Source organism: Vombatus ursinus, unplaced genomic scaffold, assembly GCF_900497805.2.
Source record: "Vombatus ursinus unplaced genomic scaffold, bare-nosed wombat genome assembly UNPS02014798.1, whole genome shotgun sequence".
NCBI classification, from domain to species: Eukaryota; Metazoa; Chordata; class Mammalia; order Diprotodontia; family Vombatidae; genus Vombatus; species Vombatus ursinus.
Genome location: NW_020954576.1, coordinates 45,879,241 through 45,898,093, shown reverse-complemented (window position 1 = coordinate 45,898,093; position 18,853 = coordinate 45,879,241). Strand labels below are relative to the sequence as shown.

The following is an 18,853-nucleotide window of genomic DNA, read 5'->3' as shown; positions in this document are numbered from 1 at the left end:
TATCTTTGTAGTTACTCAGTAATCTTTGGAATATTGACTCCCATGTATTTTATGTATTTTGTAATTATTTTAAATGAGACTTTTTCCTTTTACATTTCCCTTCTGGATCTTATCACTATGTGGAAATGCTATTAATTTCTGTGAGTTTATTTGTGACTTTATACTTTACTGAAGTAATCAATTATTAGAGTTTATTGCTTCTTAAGTAAATCATGTCATCAGAAAATAGGGATAGTTTAGTTAACTCTTTGCCTTTTAATATCTTTTTTTTTTGTCTGATTGTTCTTGTTGGTATTTCTGGAACTGTGTCAAATTACAGAGACTTTATTCCTATATTTATTGGGAAAGCTACTAGCGTTTTTCCACTGCATATAATGTCAGAATTGACTTACAGAATTTCAGTGATAAAACTTTAACAGCTGATAAAAAGTTTGTAAGGGAAAACAAAATTGCAAGAGTTTTCCTTTTAACAGATGAAAGGTAAAACAAATACTGATGGGAATCACTTTACTCATCTCAATTTTTGACTGAATCTGCTTTCTTTTTTGTCTTTTCCAGGGCCTCCGCTTCCTCCTAATAAAGAACCACAAGGACTAAGTTCAGTAACTCCTCATGTAATAATAATCATGCAGACAGGAAAAGTTACTTGCTATGGCCCAAATTATTCTGTAATGAACAGGAAAATGTTAAAGGCTAGAATATTTTTTCAGTCTTCTCCTGTTTTCACTTCTGTGTAGTGGCTCTTGCTGGTTATTCCTTGGTAAAGCTGCTTCTGATGCAAGAGTTCTTAACCTTTTTTGTGTTAGGGTCATTTGTGGCTTTGCACAGTGTCTGGCACATAATAGATGTTCAATAAATACTTAATGTTGACTGTGGTAGGCAAGTCTATGAATCTGTTCTTAGATAAATACTTTTAGTTTAAGTAAAATATATAGAGTTATAAAGGAAACTAGTTATTAAAATACAGTTAACAAAATGGAAAAAAAAAGTTTATAGACCCTAGGTTAAAAACCCTTACTTTAATGAGTGAGGTGCACCATCAGCCTAGAACTTTTGTTGCCTCCTGGACCTTTAGGTACTCTTAATGTTAAACAATTTTTCTGTCATCTAAGCAGATCCTCTAATATTTACCTCATCCCTTACTTAATGTGCACATTCTCTATAGGGTTCTCTTCATGATAATTTGGAAATAGTAGGCAAGAAGAAATAATATGAAAGTTCACAAACTAAGTTATGTGATTTTTGACTAATGGTCCCTGGTTTTTCAGGGACTTATTTTTCCTTCTGTCACATTCTTTGCCTTCATTCATTCCAGATCTAGGTTAAAGCCCTAATTCTTCACATAAATTCTTCACAAAAAATTCTTCATACCTCATTTTTGTTAGTGAAGGAGAAAGATGTCCCATTTAAATTTGATTCTGGTCTTTTTTCTTGGGGAGCAGTAAAAGTTGAGCCTTGTTAATGGTACATGGTGGACTGAGTCACATACTACTCATTTGTACTTCTTGTACAAATTTGTAAGTTGAATTGTATATAAATATTTCTTCTTGAATTTTCACAGGTGCCTGTTTAGATTCCCAGATACGATCTCAGTGTATATGCTCTGACATTTTATGAGCATTTTTAGAATTGCTCATCTTTTTAGATGTTTGGCTAATGCTCTTTTAAGTGAACTCCAGTAAACATTTTCATGGACACGTCCTCTGAGGTTCCTAAACTTAATTGTAATTGGGACACATTTTTCATTAATGTGAAAACCAAGTTTAAACCAGATAATACAGGAAATAGTAGAAATGGATACAGCAATAGCATAGTGAAGTATTAGCTTATTTTTCTTCTACTTCAATCATTGTAATTAACATTTACTAAGCACCTGCTGTTAGTAATGCACAGAAAAATATAAAACTAGGTTGCTGCTCTCAGTTTTCTATATTACAGTTTGAAAGCTAATTAAAAGTTCAGTGAGTTCAATGAACTAGGGGCTTTAAGAGCAGTTCTAAAAGCTCGTTATAAATTGATTAACCATTTTTAGTGTTCTACCTCATATAGTATAGAGATGAAAAAGTGCACAGTATTTCATGCTGAATTACTTTAATTTTTTTAGGTGTCGGTATCATTATCGTGATAGTTCTTATTGCAGGTAAGTAGCACAAAATCTTAATAATCTTGTTTTAAAGTGAAGCCTACATGGTTTAATGGGAAAAAAGCAGAATTATTTGTGTCATTTTGTTACTGTTCACAATTATCATTTGGTCTTGTGGATTAATGGTCTCCAGACATTTTTGGTTACTTTTGTGTATCAGTGAAAATTTATTGAGTTTGCATTCCTCAATATATACATTTATTTATAAATTATGTGCTATATTAATATATTGTACACATAAGCCACAAAGTGGAAATTAAGGATGAGATTAAAAAATGGAATAATATTTTAAACATTTTACTTTAAAAGTCATTAATGCAAAAAAAAACTTTGCTCATTCTAAAATTATTAGCATTTTTAGTGAAAACATTGTTAGTAATGATTTAAAGGTATGGCTCTGAGCTCAGTTTAATACTTGATTTTAATGGATTTCGTAGCTGAAAAATATGCTACACAAAAATATGTCAAGTTGTCAAGTCAACAGTTGTTTATTAAGTACTTCTTACGTGCCAAACCCTCTGGCTAAGCACTTGGAATACAAATACATGCAAAAAGAAAGATAGTCTTGCCCTTGAAGAGGTTACATTCTAATAGGGGAAGATTGTACAGAAAAGGAAGCTGATAAGGGGGAGGAGGGGACTTGGTGGAGAAAGAAGTTAGGAGTGGAATGAAGGAGTGACCCTGACAGGTGTGAGCACTTTGCTTAAAATAGAAGTTCTTGGAGAAACTGACCAATTAAAGGCAGGTGCCCCAGTGATCTGCTAGGAGGAGAAGGCTGCTGAGGGCTGAATGATTTTCCTGTACGAGAAGGCTGGAGAAAGAAGTCTAGAGCCTCAGATATGTAGATACAGATGGAAGAAGTGCATATTGACTAGTTTACCAAGTCGAGCTATTCTTTGGTCTTATCCACCAATTATCCAATTTGTTGACATTGCATTGGTAACTTTACATCTTCCTTGATGTCAGTTATTCTTGCAAACTAATTGAAAGGTTTTGCATTCTATTCTACTTTTGGAAGATTTTTGAACAGGATAGAAAATTCTCTTTCCAGGTTATGTCCATAAATGAATTTTTTGTGACACATACTGTTTTAAGGAAATAGAAGCTTAGGTTTATGCTTTTTCAAGTTGTGATGGCTTAAAATACTGTTTAAAAACAATTTTTTAAAATTGTGATGGTTTCATGCTATCACTAGCTAATATCTTGAAGTTCAGCATACACTTGATTTAGGAAAACTAATATTTCCAATAATTTTAATTTGAGTTTTTCAACCAGCTGTCCCATTTTATCAGATCGTTTTTAGCTTGCCTATATGACTAATGAAGATTGTTTCAGAAATAGACGTGTAACCTCTGCTATTGTTGTTTGTCTGTGCTTACATTATTATCTTCAATCTATAGCAAAGGTTCCCAAAGTTACTTGGCCTTCTGCCCCCTTTTAAAAAAAATTACTCAGCGCCCCCCTGGAAATCGACTTTTTTTTAACCTTTTAGCATTTTGGGGTTTGTTTGTTTTTTTTTTTAAATCTGAGTCACCCAAGGCTACTATGCTTGAATCATTCCAGTAGAGAGAGAGAGAGACACACACACACACACACACACAGACACACACACACACACACATACACAGAGTGTGGTATGCGAACCTATAATCCAGTTTCTTTGCAGATATCTTTTTAAAAATTCTTGTCCATTTTGTGAAGATTGTTTGGTTAAAGCTAGATAATATATTCTATAAATCCACTGAATTGGGCATCATCTCAACTACATGCATCATGGTAAGTGAATGAACAGGTGATAACACCACACCACTGAGTGGTGGAATTTTCATTCTTCTTCTATGACATACAGATCTACTTGGTACCAGTGTTAATCCATGAAGTTCTTTATTTTTAGATAAAAATGCATTTGAAATGCATTTTTTTCCTGTACCTTACAAGGATCATATTGGATGCATTCCACCTTGGAGACCATCAACCTAGAGTGAAATAAACAAATCTTCTTTGACACGGAATCACACGATTCTACTTTGTCATAGTGATTTTGAACGGCTCTTTGTACTTACAACCATTCAGTCTTTTAAAAAGTAATTTCCCCCCTAATGTTGAATTAAGTGAGTTTCCCTTCATTGTGCTCTGGTAGCCTTATAAATTCTGCTAGGAATCCGTTCTTACTGATTTTTAGAATGCCTGACAGGCAAAAAGTATTTTATACACTGAAACTGGATGAGTAATGTATTACCTAGTACCTAGTATGAATTTGTAGTATATGTGCCTATCTATGTGTTCACAGTGGCCAGCTCTGTCATTAAATTAAGAAGCTTGCTGTTTTTCAACATTCCATGATATTTCGATTTTTTTAATAGGTATTGTGCTTGCAATAATCGGCTTTATCCTTTATCGTCAGTACATGCAAAAAGGGTGAGTCAAAGTATCTTTTAAAATGGATCATTTTTTTTTTTACAATTCCATCCAGAATATTTTCTTTTGCATTGACTTGTACAATCAGTATTTTTTCCTTTTTTTCCAGTATATTAATGTTAATACTAGACTTGGCAAATTTGCTTTGTATTTAAGAGCCAGGTCAAATTTATTTTGTTGGGGAAAGGGCACAGGCTTTCAAAGAAAGAAAAAGGCAATTCACTCCATAAGATGATGGCTTCCAAACTCAAGTCAAAGTGCCAATCTAGGATCTACAGAAGGGCACTGAAAGGGCCCCTCTCAACGTGCACAACTTGGTTCGTTGATCACAGCCACAAATGGAACCAGTAGGACCATCAGTGGCCAGATCACCCCATGCTGGTGCCCTCAGCAAGTGGACCTCAGGCTAGACCAGAATCATATCATTGATGCTTCACAAGTCTTTTTATTGGGGGGAAGGAGTCCACGAAGCTACAGATCCATATTACATTTTGCTTTCTTTTAGGTATATGATGAATTCAACATGTTACTTTCAGAGCTGCTCTTTGTTTTCTGTTGATGCTCCTGTTTCTTATGTGCATTTTAAAAAATACTTGGTGACCTCTTCTCCCCATTTTGGTAACCTAAATATTCCATACTGAATTTAAAGAAAGAAAACAAATCCACACATTGGCCATGTCTGAGGATGTATGTCTCATTCTGCACTTTGACTTCACCACTTGATAACATTTAATCACTAGTCGTCTGGAATCATGGCTGGTCATATTAGTCTGAGTTGTTAAAGTATTAGTTATTTTTTTGTTATTATTTAAATTGTTCTGTATGTTCTGCTCACTTCATTCTGAAGTCTAAGATATCTTCCTGAATCAAACTCCTTTATTTTTTCTTACAGGGCGGTACTGTTCCATTACATTCATATACCATAATTTGTTTTAACTTATCCCCAGCCCAGTGGGACCCACTTAGTTCCCAGTTGTTTTTCACTACAAAAAGAGCTGTTATAAACATTTTTGTGAATATGGGTCCTTTCCCTCTTTCTTGATCTCTTTGGAGGTATAGGCCTAGTATTTGTATTTCTATTCTAGGTCAAAGTGTTCATAGTTTAATGATCTTTTTGAATGTAGATACAAATGGCTAGATTAATTCATAGTTTGGTAGCTAAGAAATCTAAGGAACTCTTAGGGCAGGTTCATATACTCTTTTTTTTCTTTCTTTTTTTTAATATTCTCTTTTATTTTATTTATTTTTAGTTTTCAACATTCGCTTCCACAAGATTTTGAGTTTCAAATTTTCTCCCCATCTCTTCCTTCCTCCCATCCTAAGACGGCATGCATTCTGAATACCCTTTCCCCTAATCTGCCCTCTGTTCTATCACCCCCCCTTTCTCTTAACCCTTCCCCTTCCGTTTTCCTGTAGGGCAGAATAGATTTCTATACCCCATTGCCTGTATATCTTATTTCTCAATTGCATGTAAAAACAGTTTTTAACATGTGTTTTTAAAATTTTGGGTTCCAGATTCTCTTCCTTCCTCCCTCCCAACACACCATCATTGGGAAGGCAAGCAACTCGATAGAGGTTGTACATGTGTAGTCATGCAAAACACTTTCATAATAGTCATTTTGAGGTTCACATACTCTTACCTGTAACAAGGGATACCATCCAGTGTCATAAATATTGCCTTTTTTTTTCCAGATTATCATTATAGTAAACTGAATATGCAAAAGCAGAAAGAACAATGTACAATTCTGAAGTTTTAGGTAAAAGTGAATTAAAGAGGTACCACAATGAAATAAGTAGCTCAGTGTCGTAACAACCTGGTACCCATGATTTGTGGTAAGCTGTTGAAGGAAAATATTTTTATCCATTTGCCTTCTTTTGTAATCATTGCACAAGAATTAATTAGTAAAGTTGCTTTAGATTTTCAAAACAAAAGGCAGTTCTTTGTAACTAGATATTAAAATTCTGCAGAGACTCATGGACTTCTTCAAAACAAAGCTTATTTCATATTTCAAAATGAACCCAACAACCCAGAATAATGATGATAATACCAATAATATTAATGATAATACCAAATATTTATTTAGCACTTTATGTGTATAAGCCACTTTTTACATTTATTTCATTATTTAAATCTCACGACAACCCTGTGAGATACAGATATGAGAAGTTTTCTTTTGGAAAATTTGACGGTTGTGATATTGGTATGTTGGTGACAAATTCCATGTTTGCCCCTTATACAACTTCGGGGACTAATTCCTATGTAGGTGTAGAAGCAATATGGTAATCCCATCTGAGAAATTTATTTTAGAATTGTCTTTCATAAGGACTATCTGCAGATTTTTCAATTGCTATTTGTTTTCTTAAATTCCTCTTAATTTGGAGGAGTTGCAAATTAATTAGTTGCACTTAAAAATGATGTGGTTAAACTTAATTGTAGTGGTTGACAGAGGCAAGATCTAGAAAACCTAGCAAGTTAATAGCATATTTGTTAGCCTTTTACAAATGCAGAAAGCTTGAAAAGCAAATGTGTAATTTACTGAATAAGAAAATAAGAAGATGTAAATGAATATATTTATTGCCAGCAGATTTTGAAAGTAATTATTAGGGTGAAACAAAGATAGCTGTGCTTTAGAATTATTTCTGAGGAATACTGTGTCTTCTGACTGATTCTGCCTATAGAAATAACATCGCCACTTTAATAACTTGGACATCACCTTTAACTCAAACCTAGTGAGTTCAAATGTTACCAGATTTATTTATTTATTACTGAACAATAGAGGAAATGCTATACTTACACAAAAGGCATTATCATTATAAAGAGCTTAAGTATTTTTAGTTTTATTTCAATTTGCCTTTTGAGACTTTATTAAAGCTTTCTCTTTCTTTTGCCACTATAGATAAAATCTTATTCCTCATTAAAAGATTGTTCGTTATAGCTGGACAGAAGAGTATATGTTTGTCCATGATGAGTGTTAATGGATTAAAGAAAACTGTCAATAGGTTGTCTTTTTTATTTTACATTTCTGTGTTACTAGCTAGTTTTTCTTAAATCACCCTATGATTTTGTTAGAAAAATGAACCCATTAATAATTACATAATTTCTTGCTATATTCTTATAATTTTTTACTTTCTTATTTTAAATTTCATCTTGCCTATCCTTAAACAAGTGTTTATGGAAAAACTCGTTTTTACTGTCATAGTAGCCAAACTAAGATTTGTAGGAGACAAAAATGAGTGAAGTTGAGTTGGGAAAGATATTGAAAAACAGTGCAAGTAATTTTTTTTTCAGCCAGAGACAAGGTTTATTAAAGAGTCACCGTATTGGCCAGATTTTAAGAATCTGAGCCTGAATTTATTTTCTGCTTGCCTCTGGTTCTGAAATAGACAAAGCACTATAATGTATGCCATATTAGTACATCCTGTTCTGACTTACGCATATAAACATGTAAAAGGAAACAGTATCACAAGAGTGCAAAAATTATTTGTGGTGCATTCTTGACTTAAATTCAAGTCTGACTGCTGTTTCTAGAATTCACACTTTGGGAACTTGAGAAGTGATGAATTATTTGCTCTTACAGGATATTACTTAAAAGCAAATTTTTTTTTCATAGTTAGTCTGCCCATGATAATCAGTAGTAGGCATACTTGAAGCTGAACTGAATATATTGGAAAAACTTCTTGCCATAAAATTGAACCGTATGAACGCATATCTCCTCTATAGGCATACTCAATAACTTACCAAAAACTTGGAGCATTAGGTCCCAGTACTATTTCTTTTGATACGATCTTTTAGTAGATGAAATAATTTTAGACCATATAACTGCTTAATGCTCATGCACAGGTCATCACTGAAGAGGCAGAAGTTTGGAATTTCTCCATTTGGTTAGATCGTCTTTAATCTTGTTCAAATTAAGAACACACATTAATTTGAATTTATATTATATTTTTAGTAAAACCACAAAGCAGAGACAAACCTAAATTAACTTTTTAGCGTTACTTCATCTTTCTCATTTAATTGATTTTGCTTGTTTTTCCTATCCCCACTTCTTCCTTTTCTTTGGTATGATTGATCATTCATATTTTATTCAGTCAGACCTTTTTCCCTTCCTCTGTTCAGCACATACGTAACTGATGAAATCCACAAAGAAGAAACACATTTAAATTCTGTCACTGCTAAAGAAGACACCTTAATGAAAGAAAGGTTTACTTAAATCATTCAAAGGTATCTGTAGCTCAAATTGTATCTTTAAGTTATACTCAACTTGAAAAGGGTTCAGAAATTTTCATTGGGAACTAACCAAAGTTGTGGCATATTTGCAGGGGACAGAAAGGAAAAACTTGTGCCATGTTTTCTTTGCTAAACTACTGAATCTTCTGGCATTGAACTGTACTTGATTATAAAACATGCTTTCTAAAAAAGTTCTCTGAAGAAGTTTTAAAACACTACAGACTATTGCTTTGGAGGAAAGGGCCAAAAAAAAATTAAGTGTTCCACTTATGTGGAGATCGGTCCCTCAGCCTTCCTACACAGGTACAGATCCAGAACTGAAAAATCCTGGGTCAGTTATCTGCTTCCAAGCCTATTAATAGTGGTAGTAGTGTCCCTTCCTAGGCAATTCATCAGTTGACAGCATTTAGTAAGCACTTACTATGTGCCAGGCATTGTGCTAGCTGCTAGGGAGATAGAGATAAAAAAGAGTTTCTGCCCTCAGGAAGCTTATGTTTACTGTTTATTTTACAGAAAGCATAGTTATCTTAATTTCTCTGGAAACCTCCAGTTAATACAAGTTCAATGAACAGAAGAATAAAACGGAAGTGATTGTATTGAATGGGGTGGGAATTAGGGAGAAGTCAAGAACCTCCCCCATCTGAGGGCTTCATTGAAGCAGGAGACACTAGAACAGCATCACAGCCTGGGGGCATCAGTAAAACATTTTTTATTTCAGTCTTTATGAAATAGATTACATCTTTTCCTGTCTTAGAAATATAAAACATTTATTTACCAGGAAGTTTGAACCTGAGCTTAAAAGTTTACTTTCAAAAAAAAGTTCCTTCCAAAGAAGGAATTACAACATTTGGTGGGTGCTCCTGTGCTGCTGTTGGTTGTCAGGAATATTGTACCTTCCAAGAAAAAAACTTCTTGGTAAATAATTGGTTTATATCCAACTTATTTATGAAATGGAAATCTGTAATATATGCCAGAAAGACTGCCATTAAGATGGTTTGTGTTTCATAGTAGTTATTGTTTAAAATGTTAGGCATTAATTAGCCACAGAATTCACTTATACAGAATGTTTTGTTCTCCCATCCGTGCTAGATAAACTGACATTCCTCAAGGACTCCTGTCTTCTGAATGAATTATCTTTTTAAAAGCTTCAGTTGAGTCACAGATTTCTGAATTTTATCATTTTATTCAGCTGTCCCTCTGAGTTGTTTTTGTATTGCAGCTAAATGAAAATTAACTCAGTTTCAACACGTGTGGATTGGTTACGAACTTTGTGTAAAGTAATACATACTACTACTTAGGGTGAGAAGAGAATTGCTCAGAGCCAGAATTATTTTTTAACAGATTTTCTTCTTTGGTGGTTGGGGTGGGGAATCTCTAAAAAGAATTAGGAATCATTTAGAAAGAGTTCTTTTCTATATAATACCCATTTTAGAAATTCTTTTATAGTTTAACTTATTACCGTTAGGTAATCTTGTTTGACTGTGATCCTCTTTTTCTTGTTTTGTCTTACAGGAAAAATACGATCCCTGTTAGTGCTGATTACAAAGCTTGCCTGGAACAAGGGAACCGTTCTGAGGAAAGCAAGTGTATGGTTTCAGTAAATTAATGTAACCACCAATCTGGCCTATATTTTAGTTTTAATAATAAGTATTTTTCTTGTTACTTTCAATGTAGCTCCTTTGCCAGCTGAAAACAAAGCTGTTAAGATAAGGCTTATTAGTCATCCTTACGTACACCCTTACACCTGTATGGTGCTTAAAATGTAAATGAAGATAATACGTACACCCTTACACCTGTATGGTGCTTAAAATGTAAATGAAGATAATACACACATTGTGGATCTGCCCAGGTCATCACTGCATTTTGTGTAGGCTGTCAGAAGGATGATGGCAAAATACTATTTTAAGAAAAAAAGTTTTGCAAATGCACTTATAGGAATAAGAAACATGCAATATTTTCACTGAGTAGTTTAAGAAATTAAGTGACTGAAAACGAGGGAGGTTGCTTACGATCAACTTCATGGATCACTAAAGAAAAGTTTTGTAAGGAACGTTCTTGTCAAACAGTGGTACTTTATCCTATTTATAACCATTTCTTTTGGTAACCAATATACTAATTCAGGACAAAGTTGAGAAACCAGCTTGTGCATATGGCTGTGAAGGTGACATTTATTTTCACCAGTCAATGGGAAATGGTTTTAATTTAAGCAAAATACAAAAAAAAAAAAAAAAAGCTATTTCTGTGAAAGTAAGTAAGGGACATTAGTCTCCAGCCAAGAATTTCAGCACAATGTACACAATGAATAATACTTGGGGCCTTACCATCTTTTTCACAGAGAATTCTAGAGTCATGGGGGTGGAAATGTACTAAGGTTTAGATCTGGCTTATTTCAAATAGGGCTGGTGTTTTGTGGTCTGAATGTACCCATGTTTAAAGCCTATTAAAGCCTGAGAGGCAGTATAGAAGGGAGTACAGCATGACACATACTTAGCTGTGTGATCTTGGGCAGAACCCCTAACTAACCTGGTCTTGCTCTAGGCCAGTGTTGTCACACTTATATAGAAACTTAGGAAACCACAAATTAATATCCATGTTGTTTTATAGTTTTCTTCTTAATTTTAGTCTGGTTTGGACAACGCAAAGGAGCTTTTTAGGCAGCCCTCAGGCCTGAGTGCAACATTTCTGCTCTAGGCTGTTCTCTAAAATGCAGTCTATAAGCAAAATGTTACCAGTACGTATCCATAAGGGGAAAATTTCCACACCAGGAGTTCCCGGCACTTCAGACTCCCCCACCATGTAGCTAGTTTTTAACATCAGGGAATAAGCTCAAACAAGGACTAAAAGCCTTAGAATATACTCTCTAGGGGCATACCCTCATCCATGATGCCATCTTGCCCCTCAGTGCTTTTTTTTTTTTTTAAAAAAAGACAAAGTCTTCTTTCAGGACTTAAGCTGGGCCAGGAGAATGAAAAATATAGTTTGTACATTTTCTAAAGGTATCTGGAGGAGGGAGGCTGTGAACTTCAGAAAATTATATAGATCCTTTATCACCTGCCTTACTCTTCCTAACTAGAAAGCCCAGCCTGCAGATTACAATCCCTAATTGAGTGTGAATATTTGGGTATCAATGTTTGGTCATGAAAAAATGGATTTTGTGTTATATATTTTCATGTATGTGTGTGTATATACATGTGTATCTACCTATATATATTTGAAGTGTACACACACTTGGGATGCATGATTTTTAAAAATTTTGGTGTGGTACAGAATGTGTCTGTGTGTGTACACATATGTAGGAATAAACCCATCAGGTTTTGGTCAACGCCCCCATGCCATAATCCCGTAAATGGCACTCCTTTGGGGTTGTAATTGGTGTGTGAGAAATACCTCTTAAGTCTTCTAGGGAACAAATACACCATTCTCACTCTTCAGTCTGTTACTACTGACCTTAATTCTTTCTCTCTCTTTAGATTCCAAGGTTGTAAATAAAATCACCTCCCAAATTACATAAAATACAAACATTCACTACTAATTCACTAGCTTTGAGCCCATACCCCAGGGGGGAGTGAGGTGGTAAACTAGAGGAAATCTCTTTTCCTGTAAAATTCTTTCCTTTGTCTCAGACCCCAAACTTAAAGGCTTAGAGGAACATCAGTTGCTGCCTATATAATTTAATAACAGTAACAAAGAATACAATATATGAATATTTAAGCAATATCTCAGTGTCCCAGCCAGAGACCCCTCTGTACTGGAACAGCAGAACAGAGAAGTTGCTGACTGAGACTCTCAGGAGTAACTGCTGGCTTCTCCAAGCTCTCCCAGATCTTAGTAACAAATTTCTCAGAGTGACATTTTACTCCGTTCTGAAAATTCTATTAACTGATCATCTCTCCTCAGAATAGAACAGCTTTGTGGACATGAGAATCCAGTTAAGTCAGTTCCCTCAAAGTGTCTCTCTAGACTACAAGCCTTTCACAGGTGCATTCTTTCGTGACAATTGACTGTCCCAAGTCTCTTCAGAAATGAATTTTGGCTCTTGGTGCCTCTCAAAGACTCCTTCTAAGATAACCATTAATTTGTCTGACTTAAGGTTGTTTTTGTTAAAAGCTCAGTAACTATATCCAGAGTCTATGCAAGAGTTACATAACGTTACAAACATATACACATATACTTTCAAAGAAATAAGTGGGGACACAATTCAATATATACCTCTCCAATTTGGACCAGTGCACAGAAGGGAGGAGTTTCCTTTTGAATTACAAATAAATATATAACAGTTCTGTTTTGAAGGACAATTAGTAGCTCCAGCTAAGCTAGGAAATAGTGCTGTTATGTATCAATAAGCATAACTTGTATGTAAAGGAGTGCTTCAGTATTTCTTGTAATCTTGTTTGTGCTATTTATGAAGAATTTGAGAGTTTTGCATTTGTGATGTCAGGAACTGACTCTTTCACATTCAGGTTTTTAGAAATGCCTTATTAAAGTGAAGGGGGAGATATCTATTTGAAACTGGGTAGATGACTCTCGAAACAGATTTTTCTGCAAAATAAACTGATTTCTATGGAGGTTTCTTTAAACATAATTTTGGTGTTTAAGTATATTCTCTTATGCAGGCACTTACTAAGTTCTCTACTGTATGTGTAATATATATCTTTGTTAAGCTTCTTGGATATCTTTAAATCTAACTTAGGATTAAATGTAATTTTCCTTGTACACATGTGCTTTGAAATAGCTAGGAAAATCAGTTTTATATGAACATTGGCTATTCATCAACAACTTGTGCCTTCTCTGTTAAGATTTTGTGGGAAAAGGAAGGTCTTCCTACTTGAATAAAAACTACGGATGATGTCCTTGAAAAGGGTGGTTCTAAACTGAATAAAAACAAAGTTGTATCTTTATCTGAACAGCCTTTTTTTTTGTTTTTTGGGGTTTTTTTTTTTGTTTGTTTTGTTTTTTTTTGCTGAATTGGATTTTCTCCAGTATCAGGACACATAGGATGGGTGAAGAAAAGCCAGGATTAGCCATGACTTCTGTTTCATTAAGAATAAGTGATAAGCTGTGCAAACCTCAAATTCCAGACAATTCAAATATGGCATGAATGAAGGCTGCTCCCAAAGTTGATATACACTACTATTCAGAATTCCTATAGTTTCATTGTATTTCTTAAAGATTCTTTTTAAAAGGCCTACTGGCTGATCCCTTTACATGTGTTCAGTGAGGCTTAAAATTTTTTTTAACAGTTTTCTAGATTTATGTCTGCAACCCTTTTAAAACTTGACAACAACTACTTGGTAATTGAATATTTATGGTGTCACAGCATTTTACTTTAAAACAATTATCATTTCTTCCATAAAGTTGGTAACCTCCCCCTCCATGCCTTACCTTAATTTGGGAATATTCTATATTACTTGTCAGTGTATTTACTTCTGCAAAGCAGCCACTGACAATTGTTAAGTTAAAAAGACAGTAATTACTCAAGTATCTGGAATGAAGACTTAAGACAGATTTTCAAGCAAAGGTTGGAGACCCACTTGTCAGGTTTGGAGGAGTTTTGTTTAGGTACAGGTTCATCTCGATCAGGAATTCTTAACCTGGTGTTCACAGACCTGGATAATTTAAGGAAGGCCTGTAAACTTGGATATGGAAAAAAAAAAATTACATCTGCATTTTGATATTTTGATTGGTTTCCTTTGCAATCCTATGTATTTTATACATTTAAAAATACTTCAGAAAAGGGGTCCATGGCGAGCACAAAAAGGTGAACACTTCACTCCCCACCCCTCCGTCTATATTGTTGCTTGAGGTTCTTTTCTATGTAGGATTCTGTGAAAATCTTCCTATCTTGGGCCCCCCTAGTGGTGAGGTCGCCACAAACCATGTGGACATCACAGTGTGAGTGACTTTAAATGGTCAACTCCCCAGACTGCCAGGAAAAGGGAGGAAGAAATTAATTGGGAAATTGGCCTCATATGTTAAACTAACAGAAAAATCGTAAGTTTAAAGCCTCATTTTATAGATGAGGAACCTGAGGGCCAGAGAAGTTTCAATGAGTTACCCAGAGTCACATAATGTCCAAGGTGGAATGTGAATCCAGGTCTTCCCAATTTCAAGTCCAGTGCTTTTATCCACTACACCCCTTAGCCATATATACAATGTATATAGCAAGGTTAAACTAGTTTACTTTCCCAGTTTTGTTCGTCCTGTCCTTTATGCCTTCTTATTCTCAACCTCATGGAATTGAATGGGAAGGAGGAGTTGAAAAATAGACATGACAAGCAATGCGGAAAAAAATTTATTAGTGTATTTAACCTTATTATATAGATTTAATCGTTTTATAGCACCTCAAAATTACAAAGAAAAGGCAAAAGAGGACTGGAATCAAATCACCAGGATTCATTCATGTGTCCAGAGAGCATTTATCCATTATGTTGTCTCTTACCTCTGAGTTTCAGAAGCTTCAATGCAGTTGCAGTTGGTTAGTAAGAACTGTGGTCTTTTTTGTTCCCCCATGATTCATGCTACGACTAATCAACCAGCCTTGCATAGGGTTCCAGGACTGCTGCTTTTCCCCCTACATCATAACCGATTTCAAATGGTGCTAGACAAAAACAGACTCTGAACACCAAGAGAAATCGGTCAGCCTGTGTAAGAGAGAGGTCCAGTAGGGTTTGTGGAATTCTGCTGTATTATAACAATGGCTGACATCTTTGCATGTACAAATAACCTCAAATTTTCAAGCAAGTAATAGAACAGTTTTTCCCCGGGGGGGTGCTATAGCTACCCTTCTCATTATTCCAGAAAAACACATCACCACTCAATTGAAGACTAAAATCATGACATTCATTAACCAGGAAGTGTTTATTTTATGAAACTATTAGGACCCTACCATGCTTGGGCAGGACTGTTAACTAACATTCAATAAGAGTATTATCATATTTATAAAATACTGTCATACATTCTCACAACAACCCTGTGAGGTAGGTAGGTGGTGAGTATAATTTCCATTTTGAAGAAAAAACCAAGCCTCAGAGCCTTTGACTAGGCCAAGCTCGTACAGCTAGTAACTGGTTGAGATTAGAACCTCAGGTCTTGAGATCCTCAATCCAGTGTTTTGTTTTTTTCAATTGAGTTATGCAAAACTGGTCTCAGTTCCTTACAGCATTATCATTGGAGCTAACACCTTGAACGTGATCCTACCCCTTAATTTGATTTTTACGACAATCATCCTCTTGTGGAGGGAGTCTTTTCCCAGTTCAAATGGCAAATCTAAAAAGCAGGTGAGCCACTGAAACGTCTTCGTATGTCCTTCCCTTGCCGCAATTCTTACTCCTAAAACACTGATTTCAAATGGTGCTAGATACAGAGATGGAAAAATCTAAGCCACCATGTGAAACCAGCTTCCAGAAGAAGAGGAACATCCTGAAGAGGGGGAAGCCTCAGTCTGTTCTGAGATGGAGGGTCTTCTTGCTCTTCCACTGGTGACAAAAGGTGCAGTTATGATGATGGCACAGAAGGAGAAAGAGTTAGCATAATGGAGACTAAAACAATGCAGAAACCACCCTCCTATTTTCTAAGAGGCAGGAACACAAAAGCCTGTCTGTATTAACTTTATACTATCAGGCCAAATGAGATCAGATTAATCATGTTATTGAAGATATAAACAGGAGTTAAAAGCTCTTACTGCAATGCACCATTAGCTCTCACATGACAAGGACATTTTCCCCACCTACACCACCATTTTGCCTCCTTTCATTGAAGGAGATTTAGCACCCACCTGTGGTTTCTTCTCCAGTCTGTGCAGAAACCATTGACAGTTTTAGTTGAGGAGTCCATCTCATGTATAACATAGATGGGGGGATTTTCCTGGTTTGCCTGTAAATGGGCCTCCCAAAGGATTTTTCTATATCAGGTCATATGCCATGTATTAATTCTCCCCATACTTTCCCTTCCTTCCCCTTTCTACCTAGATCAGGGGTTCTTAACCTGTGCTCTGTGAACTTTAAAAAAAAACAAAACTATTTTGATAATTAAATAGAATTTGTTTCTTTTTTAATCCTATTTTAATTTCAAGTTAAGCATTTAAAAATGCGATTCTGAAAAAGGGTTCATAAGCTTCACCCAACCACCAAGAGTCCATGACACAGAAAGGATTAAGAACCCTTCACCCAAATGAACTTCTCTGTCACTCTCGAATCACCAGGCTAAGAAAACAGACACACACAGGCTTATTCAGAGTCACTTTCGTGACACCAAATCCAAAGGGAACAGAAGAGGAGGGAAAATATGTTTGCTAATTCTCATTAGGCTAAGGGCCTAAGGGACCTTGTCACTGCTGGGAAATACCATCTTACATTTTGGAAACAATTTGTTGATCAGAATCTCACCTCTGCAAAAATTTTTTGTTTCGAGAAGGCAGTGGCATTGCTTCCATCAAGCCTGAATCTCTCTACTAATCTCCTAATTGGCAGGCAACAACAACGAAAGAAAAAAAAATCTTCCCGGTGGCATGCAAGATTAAACATGTTCCCTTCACACAGGGATTATGGAGACTGCACAGCCTGGGCTCCCTGCTTTATAAAGCCTTCTCTGCCCATGGTTGAGGTGCAGCTGACACTAACCTCTTCAATATTACCATCCTATCACAAAGTTGTCATTGACTCCGGCCTTCCTAGAGCCACAGCCAACCAAGCTATACTCTCACCCCCTTAAATTTAACAGTTATTTACGTGCCTACTATGTGCAAGGCACTAAAGGCACTGTGGATACAAGGACCAAAACAGTAGCCCCTGATCTCACGAACTTTACATCTTACTCAAATAGTTGGGCTTTTTTCCCCAATGCCTTAGAATATGGCCAAGAAGAAATGACCTGGGCTGGGAGGGGGCATTCCAAGGATTAACCAAACCAACCAACTTGGCAACATACTGACCAAGGAGGTGGTGGGCTCTCTCAAACCATCCTCCTAGGTGATGTCAACCAAAATAATAAGAAAAGTGAGTGGGCAGGAATAGGGAGGAGAGGGGTTTTATCTGTATTGTCTTTGAGGAAAAGCCAAGTCAGGGTTGGGACAAAGAGTAGGTTTGGATATCTCAACCAGACTAAAAGGGTGGACCCCCTCGCTGTAGAATCAATGCGGTCTAGTGTCTTTGCTCATGATATGGCCCTTCAAGTAGGGACTGTGCTTTCCACAGTTCTTGTGCCTCCTCAGAGTGCCAAGCACAGTGCCAGGCACACAGCAAGTCCTTGATAAATACTTGGTTAAGAAGAAAATGGAGACATTGTGGGAAATGTGGGGAGGGAGGAAAGGGAGGTGGAGGAATCCTTACACATGAATGCAAAACCAAATACACAGTGCAGATGTGTATTGGGCACATCTGGCTAGCCACCCACTACAGCAAGCTACATGTGCCCATACCGTGGCCATCCTCCCTGGGCCGAAACAGGAGACTTTGACCTAGTTCATTATGGAGGCTCTCACCCAGGCAGCAGCTTTTCCATCAGGCTCTTGCCTCTAGTGCTGAGTCACAGCTACTTAACGTGATTGATGCAAAAAGCAAAACAAAACAAAAAAGTCTTGCTTCTGGCCAGTCCATCAGGAGGCCAGGCAGGAAACCCTGCTTCTCGCCACTGACAGAGAGGCTTTCGGCATTCCTGGTTGTGAATAGGAAGGATGAAATAAGGGGCCAAAACCAGAGGACCAGGGTCTGCTTTGCAGCACACCCTGGCTTCGGGCCCCCGCTACCAATTCAGAATACACACTGCCATTCACCCCAAGTTCTCCTTCTGAAGAAGAGGAGGCCCAGACATTTCATTTGGCACTCACAGCTAGCTTGCTTTGGACTGTGACTCAATGGGAAACAAACCATTTTGCACTGGCATATTACCCTAAGAAAGCTTTTATGTGGCTTTCACCTACCATAGGAACCATACAGAGAGAAGTCATGCTTGCCTTTTCTAGGAAGCAGTGACTGCCAAGGCCTCCATCGGTGCGCAAGGAGCCCTCGTGCAGGCTGGTCATAGGCCACAACAACTCACAAAGACCAATTATAAAATATAGGAGGAGC

At 36.3% G+C, this 18,853-nt stretch overlaps 1 protein-coding gene across 4 annotated transcripts in view; it reads left to right on the top strand.

Annotated features, from left to right (window-relative positions):
• Nucleotides 1-13,687, top strand: part of LOC114050102 (membrane cofactor protein-like) — a 50,657-nt gene extending 36,970 nt beyond the window's left edge. For 2 of the 4 annotated variants that reach the window (XM_027871666.1, XM_027871662.1), the window contains 5 exons: nucleotides 559-597; nucleotides 2,105-2,140; nucleotides 4,507-4,561; nucleotides 8,679-8,783; nucleotides 10,302-10,389. In XM_027871666.1, the coding sequence (XP_027727467.1) occupies nucleotides 559-597; nucleotides 2,105-2,140; nucleotides 4,507-4,561; nucleotides 8,679-8,772 (224 nt within the window). In that variant the 3' untranslated portion in view covers nucleotides 8,773-8,783; nucleotides 10,302-10,389. Of the gene's footprint in view, nucleotides 1-558; nucleotides 598-2,104; nucleotides 2,141-4,506; nucleotides 4,562-8,678; nucleotides 8,785-10,301 lie in introns of those variants that run through there. The other 2 variants (XM_027871665.1, XM_027871663.1) reach the window with 2 other exon arrangements.
• The last annotated feature ends 5,166 nt before the right edge of the window (nucleotides 13,688-18,853 follow it).